The sequence below is a fragment of the Bombus huntii genome, chromosome 12 (assembly GCF_024542735.1).
Source record: "Bombus huntii isolate Logan2020A chromosome 12, iyBomHunt1.1, whole genome shotgun sequence".
Classification (NCBI taxonomy): Eukaryota; Metazoa; Arthropoda; class Insecta; order Hymenoptera; family Apidae; genus Bombus; species Bombus huntii.
In genome coordinates this window covers 8,289,509-8,299,025 of record NC_066249.1, presented here as the reverse complement: position 1 = coordinate 8,299,025, position 9,517 = coordinate 8,289,509, and the positions used below count along the sequence as shown (strand labels likewise).

At 28.1% G+C, this 9,517-nt stretch overlaps 3 protein-coding genes across 8 annotated transcripts; 1 reads left to right on the top strand and 2 right to left on the bottom strand.

Annotated features, from left to right (window-relative positions):
• Positions 1–445: 445 nt before the first annotated feature.
• On the bottom strand, positions 446–4,022 carry LOC126871923 (repetitive organellar protein-like). Of its 2 annotated transcripts, none has more exons than XM_050631285.1 (3): positions 3,862–4,022; positions 1,247–3,309; positions 446–1,157 (listed from the first exon to the last, which is right to left on the bottom strand). In XM_050631285.1, the coding sequence occupies exons 2-3, from the start codon at positions 3,284–3,286 to the stop codon at positions 942–944; spliced, it is 2,256 nt and encodes a 751-aa protein (XP_050487242.1). In that variant the 5' UTR covers positions 3,287–3,309; positions 3,862–4,022; the 3' UTR covers positions 446–941. The 2 variants fall into 2 exon arrangements, with proteins under 2 accessions (XP_050487242.1, XP_050487243.1); XM_050631286.1 differs by having other exon boundaries at positions 3,779–4,010.
• LOC126871924 (DNA replication licensing factor Mcm5-like) lies at positions 3,316–7,533 on the top strand. Of its 2 annotated transcripts, XM_050631289.1 has the most exons (9): positions 3,316–3,682; positions 4,501–4,600; positions 4,694–4,949; positions 5,073–5,577; positions 5,656–6,002; positions 6,078–6,511; positions 6,574–6,845; positions 6,922–7,154; positions 7,300–7,533. In XM_050631289.1, the coding sequence occupies exons 2-8, from the start codon at positions 4,551–4,553 to the stop codon at positions 7,149–7,151; spliced, it is 2,094 nt and encodes a 697-aa protein (XP_050487246.1). In that variant the 5' UTR covers positions 3,316–3,682; positions 4,501–4,550; the 3' UTR covers positions 7,152–7,154; positions 7,300–7,533. The 2 variants fall into 2 exon arrangements, with proteins under 2 accessions (XP_050487246.1, XP_050487244.1); XM_050631287.1 differs by lacking the exon at positions 3,316–3,682 and having other exon boundaries at positions 4,243–4,600.
• Positions 7,002–9,414, bottom strand: LOC126871940 (aldo-keto reductase family 1 member A1-like). 4 transcript variants are annotated; one of them, XM_050631329.1, is made up of 8 exons: positions 9,268–9,414; positions 8,636–8,724; positions 8,354–8,518; positions 8,076–8,279; positions 7,886–8,002; positions 7,416–7,810; positions 7,275–7,344; positions 7,002–7,147 (listed from the first exon to the last, which is right to left on the bottom strand). In XM_050631329.1, the coding sequence occupies exons 1-7, from the start codon at positions 9,395–9,397 to the stop codon at positions 7,296–7,298; spliced, it is 1,149 nt and encodes a 382-aa protein (XP_050487286.1). In that variant the 5' UTR covers positions 9,398–9,414; the 3' UTR covers positions 7,002–7,147; positions 7,275–7,295. The 4 variants fall into 4 exon arrangements, with proteins under 4 accessions (XP_050487286.1, XP_050487284.1, XP_050487287.1 ...); XM_050631327.1 differs by having other exon boundaries at positions 7,008–7,147; positions 7,262–7,344; positions 9,268–9,413; XM_050631330.1 differs by lacking the exon at positions 9,268–9,414 and adding an exon at positions 8,823–8,987 and having other exon boundaries at positions 7,008–7,147; positions 7,262–7,344.
• Between the last annotated feature and the right edge of the window lie 103 nt (positions 9,415–9,517).

Here is a 9,517-nt window from a genome sequence, read left to right as displayed (position 1 = left end):
TGGTGGAAATCAGGTCCAATAGTAAGTATTTATGTATGCGCGCGCATACAAATACACAACTGTATACGATGTACAATGTACAACGTACAAACTCTAATTTATTTTGAAACATAAAGCATGGATGCATATAAGCATGTGGGTACTCACGTTTTACAAGAGTTTAATACTTCACACGTGCATCAGCGCTTATGTACATGTATGCATAATTTATATTATAAATATCTATAAATATATTTGCATATACAATGGATGTAGAGAAATGTCTAAATGCTTAGGTTTATATAAAATATTTATTAATGCAAGTAAAACATATTTCAATGTGAATTAACAATTAACAAAAAAAATACCTTCAAAAACGGATTTGGTAGTAAACAAAAGTGTCGAAATATAAATTATTTATTTTAGATTATGTATTATTATTACTGAAATAATATATGCACGCATGTAAAAGATATAAATAGTTATATTCTTTATTAATGCCTTTTTACTTATATCACTTATAGTATTATATTATTTTGTACATTTATATTATCTTAATAATGTAAAAAGTATATAATCTATTTAAAAAATTTTTTACAAATACCAGTATATAGCTGTATTAAATTATGTGAGTAAATGTTTTCAGATAATTTTGAATATAGGCTGAGAACGTAAAGATATCCTTTAACTAAGTATAAAATCATTAAGTATCCACTGTCATACAAATACCTTCCTTTATAAATTCATATATTGTTAAGGAACAAAATAATAATAATAAAACATGTATAGATAAAAAGATATAAGACTATTAACGAAATTTGTTCAAGGTTTTAGTAACTGTTACCTCATCTTTCTATCACATAACCAAGAAAGTTTGTGTCATTTGCATTATTTATTCCCATTAATTAAAACGACATAAACCTTCTCATTTACCTAATACTATAGTAATAATAGTTAACGGTTTATTCAACCACAAGTTCATGTTGGTCTATCTCACTAAATGTTTTGTTAATATCTTGAACCCACTTCAATAATCTTTCTTCTTGGTCCTTTTTCAATTTATCAGTTTTCTTTCGTTTTGTCCCAGAGCTCTGTATTCTTTCCTCCCCTTCTTCATCTTCTTCTTCCAAAAAATTGAACCTCAGGTCACGTTTTCGTTTATATGAATGTCGTGGAGGCTAAAATATAAATATACAGATACATTTTTGCATAAGCGTATCGTTAATAATTTAAAAAATTTCATATAATAATAACTATAGAATTATACCTGTGTAAAATGAGATGGTTCCAAATCAGCAAATAGTGGAATACTATGTGCAGAAACTTCTGATCTCTCAGATAAAATATCAAATGTATCAGAAAAGTTAACAATCTCAATTGACTTCTTATTCTTTTCCTCTAACTTTTGCACTTCTTTCTTTTCAGCTAATATATTTTCTTTATTGTGTACATCTTCTTTCAATTCTTTAGTTAGTAACTTATTTTTTATTTCACCAATTGATAATCTAATAGGTTTTATATTGTGTCGTCCCATATCTGTTTGAATGGGTTTTTCTCCTTTATTTCTTTCATTTTTAGGCTTAATAGGAGACTCCTCTTGATTAGAATCATTATCACTAAAACCAAATGCATTTTTTAACTCCATAGTAGGTACATTAGCCTTTTTCAGGGTTCTATTAATAATTGGTGTTGATTGTGCATCATCGAAAATTCCATGAGGTGTTTTGATTGTAGTACTCTGTGGCATTTCCATTACATTTAAGAAATTATTTAAATTTGATTGTTTTAATACCCTATCTCTGTTAGAAATTGAACAGCCCTGTAAACCTGATGGTCCAGGTTGAGAATCATATTCTTTTTTCTCTTTATCAAATTGCATATTTAATATATTTCCTTGATTTATTTTAGTTTTAACCATTGTTGCTTCTCTTTTAAAACCATTCTTTGGACTTAATACATTTTTCGTTTTATTCTCATTATTATCAAATTTAAATATATTAGTTACATTGGTAGTATTTAGCTGAATGTTTTCAGTTTCAGTCGGTATTCGTTCATTTATTTGTTCTATTGAGGACTTAAACTGTAAGGAATGATCTATATTTGTAATTTCTGTGCCAAATTTTCTGGAATTTACAGGATTTTTTCTTTTAGGGGTACTATTACTTATGTGTCGTTCTATGTTGATATTTTCATTATTCTTTTGTAAATTATTTTTTGTTTTTGTTACATTTCCAAATTGCTTCGATTCATTATTTAATGTTTGCAAGAATTTTTTATTAATAATATCATACTTATCATTTTGGGGTGTGCTTTGAAATACATTTTTCACTTGAGAAAATGTAACTAATGGTGCTGCTCTCCAGGGACTGGAGGATATTTGAGGATCTTCTACTAATTTTACAATGGGTGACAAAGATTTTTCAAATAAAGAATAATTAAGCGCATCTTTTTTTTGTATGGATAATTTGTTATCAAAAATATTTGTTGGTCTAAATGGTTTAAAATCATGCGAGGCTGATGTTTTTGAAATATTAGTTATTGAAATCCTTCTATCACTTAAATCTTCTATCGATAAAATTGTAGGTTTTGCAACTGTTTCACCAGCATTTTCTTCTCTGACTATATTTTCTAAATCTTTTACTTCTTTATCCACGTCTATATCTGTTTTAGGCTTATCCACTAATTCCTCTTTTAATACATCATTTCTATTTTTAATCAGAGATTCTATATGCTCACCACCTTCAAATTTAACAACATTTGTTTTCTTGATCTTTTCAGGTTTACTAGTTGATTGTTCTTTGCTAACTTGTTTTACTGGAACATTTCCTTTTTTCCGCTTTGCTATTGTTTTCTTAATAACAGCTTTCTTTTTTCGTTTTTTTGGTACTCTTTCAGTTGAATCATTAACATCAAATTTAAATTCATATATTTCATTGGTATTTTCCTTAGGACTTTCTGGTGAATCACATTTATAGATGGGTGGCTTTCTTTTGTTAGGAGATAACTTCTTCACTAATTTATTATTTGTGGGATTTTTAGAATTTTTGTGAGAACGTAGAACTCTCACTTTAGATTGATTTAAAAATGATTCTCTTAAAGACATTTGTCTTGAATTCGAAATATTTTTATTTTTCTGTTTAATAACTTTCTTTTTCTTACTTTTTGAATCTTGTTTATTCATATTAGAACTGCTACGTGTAACAATTTTGCTAGATTTCACTTTGGGATTTGAACTTTGTTCTTTTAACTGTGACGCTTGAGAATTTCGTGTTGGTAAAGTACGTTTTCTCATTAGATATGGAGACATTTTTGTATAAATAACAAATGAATCTAAAAAATATATATAAAATATTAAGTATGTGAAAGAAATAATGTGAAAGAACAATTAAATAATAAAAAAATTTATAAGTGAGAATGACATATACCTTTTTATACTAATTATTGCTTATACATATGTTAAGAATTATCATACATAAAAGTAAAAATACAAACAAGTAAAGATAAGAATTTAAGAAATGTCATTTTAGTAAACATACTTCAAAAAAGATAAAAGTGAGAATAAATTATTTATTTCATAAAAACTAACACTTTGATAAATTTCTGTCAAACTAACTATTGTATAACTAGAATTGTATTTATAAACATAAATTTAAGTTTTTATTTTTAATAGCTTAGTTTTTATTTAAAACAATAGACTCAGCAGGTAATCCGTACCAATGAAAAATCCATACTTTTTGTAATTAAACAATTTCCAAATAATAACCCTAAAATCACTAATACTATTAATATCATAACTTACCTCAGCTAAAAGTTTAATTGACACAGTTTATCGAATAACAATTCGTCGAAAGGCTTGATATAATTTACGTATCGTATACTAACCTTCGTTTATATAAATCAGGTATGATTATGTAACAATGAAAAGCATTCGTTTTATTATTTTATACATTGATGTAATAAACTACAAAACAGATAACATCACAAACAAGAATTTTAGTTTGCGAATTGCGACGTAAAAGTCTACATTGAAAACCATATATAACAGATCAGTAGATTGAGAAGTCTATAATAATCTAGATAATTTAACCTATCTTTATGTATCGAATGGCAATATTGTCAATGTAAAAAACTTTTAACGATTATGAATTATAAAACAAATATTATTTCATTTATATTTATTTTGTTCAATTTTACTTAATTTACTTTAAATTTATTTTCTATTGCATATACACATATTTTGAAATAAATAAAGTGAGATAAGCATGAACCTATGGTGAGAAACCATAAACCTAAGAAATATTAATTCCTAAGTTCATAACAGAAACATGGAAAGTGTCGTATCTCTATTTTTTTTATTCTATGTCGAAAGAGAGTTCAAAGGATGTAAACAAAATATTTGCCGCCAAATCTTCCTTTAGTGTGTTGCACAATTATATTTTCTTCAAAAAATATCAAAAAATCAAGTTATAATGGAAGGATTTGATGACCCAGGAATATTCTTTTCCGATAACTTCTCTGTAGGAGAATCTAATGAGACGCGAACTAATTTTCAACATTCGAAGAAGAAGTTTATGGAATTTATTAGACAATTCCATGAGGGAAACTTCAACTACAAATATAGGTACCTGAATTAATTACAATATTTCAATGTGTATAAATTTGATAATTATATCGTAAATTTTGTATAATATTAATAATATAATAATTTTTTTAGAGATATTTTAAAACGTAATTATAATTTGGGTCAATATTGGGTAGAAATTAATTTAGAAGATCTGGCAGCTTTTGATGAATCACTCGCAGAAAAAGTTTACAAGCATCCAACTGAATATTTACCTATCTTGGAAGAAGCTGCAAAAGATTTAGCGGATGAACTTACAGCTCCAAGACCACCAGATGAAGAAAAAGTTGAAGACATACAAATTTTATTATCTTCAGATGCACATCCAAGTTCTTTAAGAGGAATCAAAGTATGATTTAAGTTTACTCTTAAAAAAAACAATTTTGCTGCTAAAAAAGATGAAGTAATTTTCATATTATATATAACATTAAAATTTGTGATATCTGACATTGGTTAAACTTTTTTATTTTAGCCTGATGCAGTTTCTAAACTTATTAAAATACCTGGTATTATTGTTTCTGCATCTGGAATTAGGGCAAAAGCGACAAAAATTGCTATACAATGTCGTTCTTGTAGAAGCATGCAAACTAATATTTCAATTAAACCTGGTTTAGAAGGATATGTTTTACCTAGGAAATGTACAACAGAACAAGCAGGAAGGCCAAAATGCCCTCTGGATCCATTTTTTATAATGCCAGATAAATGTCATTGTGTTGATTTTCAAGTTCTGAAACTGCAAGAATTGCCAGATCAAATTCCACAGGGTGAAATGCCAAGACATTTACAATTGTATTGCGATCGCTATTTATGTGATAGAATTGTACCAGGCAATAGAGTTCTCATTTTGGGCATATATTCAATTAAGAAAGTTACTAAAACTACTGGTAATAGAGGAAGAGATAAAGCATTAATTGGTGTTCGAGCGCCATATATGAGGGTTATTGGTATTTCTACAGATGGAGAAAATACAGGCAGTGGTAAATTGTCATAAAATAACTTTATGCAATGAATTTCTTTTTTTTATAATATTTTTATTCAATTTCTGTGGTTTTCAGGTATTCATTCATGCTTTACAAATGAAGAAGAAGATTTATTTAGACGTCTTGCTTCAGACACTAATTTATATGAAAGAATTGCAAGAAGTATAGCTCCCAGCATTTTTGGTGCATTGGATATTAAAAAAGCTATAGCTTGCCTACTGTTTGGTGGTTCTAGAAAAAGAATGCCTGATGGACTTTGTAGGAGAGGAGACATTAATATTTTAATGTTAGGTGATCCTGGTACAGCTAAATCACAGTTATTAAAATTTGTAGAGAGAGTTGCACCAATTGCAATTTACACATCTGGCAAAGGAAGTTCAGCAGCTGGTTTAACAGCATCAGTTTTAAGAGATCCAGTAACAGTAAGTTAATCATTTTAACATATAAATATCAAATATTTGTTTCACATTTACTAAAATGTTTTATTTGATTTGTAGAGGAATTTTGTCATGGAAGGAGGTGCTATGGTTCTTGCAGATGGTGGTGTTGTTTGCATAGATGAATTTGATAAAATGAAAGAGGATGATAGAGTTGCAATACATGAAGCTATGGAACAACAAACAATATCCATTGCAAAAGCAGGAATAACTACAACATTAAATACTCGTTGTTCCGTTCTAGCAGCGGCAAATTCGATATTTGGTCGTTGGGATGAGATAAAAGGAGAAGAAAATATTGATTTTATGCCAACAATTTTATCGCGTTTCGACATGATATTTATTGTTAAAGATGAACACGAGCAAAATAAAGATGTAACACTAGCAAAACATGTAATGAATATCCATACTAATGCTGGTCAAGTTACAGAACAATTGGCGGAAGGAGAACTACCACTGCACATTTTAAAAAAATATATCCACTATTGTAGAACGTAAGGTTATTTTTTGTTCAAAATATTTTATTTATTTGTCATTAATTGATATACCTTTATAGTCGTTGTGGTCCAAGACTTAGTAAAGAGGCGGGAGAGAAATTAAAACATCGTTATGTTGTAATGCGAGCTAGTACCAGAGAACATGAGAAAGATATGGAAAAGAGATTATCTATTCCCATAACAGTTCGTCAATTGGAAGCTGTTATAAGAATTTCAGAATCTTTAGCTAAAATGCAATTACAACCTTTCGCTACACAAATCCACGTGAACGAAGCGCTTAGACTTTTCCAAGTATCTACTTTAGATGCTGCAATGTCAGGGTCTTTAGCTGGTAATCTATAATGAAGTAACTGGTAGTATGCATTTCTTAATATTGTACTTCATTTTAAACACATGTCAAAATTTAGGTGCAGAAGGATTTACCTCGGATGAAGATCATGAAATGTTATCACGTATCGAAAAACAATTGAAACGTAGATTTCCTATTGGAAATCAAGTGTCAGAGCAAAATATTGTTAAAGATTTTGTAAAACAAGCATATCCAGAACGTGCTATTTACAAAGTTATACACACAATGATACGACGTGGAGAACTTCAGCATCGTATGCAACGTAAAATGTTGTACAGATTACACTGAAATGTAATAACATTTTTCTTTGCATTTTGTATTATATATTTATTCGCTTTATATATATGTTTTCATTTTGTACTATATTTCAAGCATTTTCAATGTACAAATATGCATACATTCGAACTACACCTTAATAATCTTTTTTTTTATTTAGGACTGTAATTCATCCTTGAATGGATAATGTGGATGATTCTCGACCCTAAAAGAAATCAAAGGGATTTTATATCTTTACATTATTTGGAATGAAATATCTTTAATAAATATATTTACCCCTTAAAAAACAAGAAATTAAAAATTCTTCCACGTACACCTTTGTCTAAGGTACTCAAAATTTTCATTTCTTCTTCATTTAATGAAAAACTAAATAAATCAATATTTGCCTTAACTCTCTCGGGAGATTTACTTTTTGGAATTACAACAACATTTAATTGTAATGAGTAACGTAGTAAAACTTGTGCTGGTGATCGTTTATGTTCTGTGCTTATTTTTTGTACTATTGGATGTCCCAGAACATCTGGAAAGTCTTCAACATTATGATTATATTTCGTTTGAAAATGCGTTTTAGCTCCTGGTGACCCCAAGGGGCTGTAGGCTGTTATAATGATATTGTGCGTTTGACACAATTGCCGTAGCGAATTTTGTTGCAGATATGCATGTAATTCCACCTAATAATAATTAAAGTGATTGCGAAACTATATCAAAGCCAAGTGTGATAAAATTTATTTACATGTCAAACCTACTTGTAAGTTACTTGGCTTAATTTGTGCATTCTCCCATATATTTAAAATTTGTTTTTCATTAAAGTTACTTAAACCTATAGACTTTGTACGACCTTTTCTTACTTGTTCTTCCATTTCCTGAAACATTAAATGAAACAATCAATTATAAGTTACTAACATTTTATTCATTAATAGTGCTATAGAATTAAACCTTCCACACTGAAACAGGATCTGTATCAAGATCCAACATAAAACTTCCATCTTCATTAATCGCTGAGGTACAAGTACTTTCATCTAATTTAAAGGCAAAAGGCATGTGGATTAAATACATATCCAAATAATCCAAACCAAGTCTTTTCAGTGATAAATTAATAAACTTCTCTACATCTGATGGTCGATTACCAAAATTAGGTAACTAAAAAGGTAATTAAATATTTTTTTATCTTTATATATGTATAAGTTATCTTTTTAATATATGTTAAATGTTACCTTTGAAGTAATAAAAAGATCTTCGCGCTTTCCACCTTTTCTAAACCATTCTTTTAATACTGCTCCTATTGCTTCTTCATTATTATAATTAAATGCAGTATCAATGTGTCTATAGCCAGCATCTAGAGCAGCTATCACAACTTTTTCAATTTCTTCAGGTTTAGCCTTCAGAAGGTATGCAACATTATAGTTTTAAGTTTAAGTACAAATGAAAAATGTAAATTAATTTAAACATTTAAGAAAAATTCTTGAATTTAAATAATAAGTTAATAATTAAATCACCTGCCATGTACCCAAACCCACAGTGGGCATGTCATACCCCGATAACAATCGCACTGTTTGCATATTTCCTTTCTTCAATTGGTTTAATGCTGTAAAAGATATTTATATAAATTTATTTAAATAATATTATTTTATATCCTTTTAATATTTCTGTGTTGTCATATTATTACAACAATTTTCAAGATACCATAAACTATTATTTTTAGATATATATAAATTATCTACTTTGTAGTAGCGCTATTTGGATACAAAATCAATTTCTAAAGTTAGATCAGACTTGTACTGTTCTGAATACATAAGTTCACGTTTATAGAGAAAGAGAGTTGTATATATGTAAGTTCAACAGACGTTTATTGATCTGCGGTAAGTTTTACGGCTAACATCGTTTAAATTGTTCTAGAAAATTGTTATTTATATTACAATCTAGATAGAAGTTGGATTTTTGTTGTTTCTTCTGTTAAAATTATTTCAAAATATTATTTCACGGAGTGATATAAGCGACAATTTAAAATAACCGGTAGCAGAATATACTGCGTACGAGTCCAGTTTTATGTCTATATTTATACTAACAAAACTATGCGAAATAAATAATTTAATTTAGAAATTTTAAATAGATTAAAAAGATAACGTACGTAATGATAGTACCAAACGTTGCTGTTGATTTGTTACGAAAAAACAATTGATAAATTGATGTTTCACATATCGGCTAGTGAATTTATCAAATAAATGTTGATGATATTTAAGCATATTTATTGAAAACATGATAAGTTTTTAAAAATTGTATAGATTATATCTCTACTAAACAGTACAAATAGAAACAGAATGAAATATCATAAATATTTAAGATTCAAATAAGTTACATGAATTATCTTCCCGCGTTGC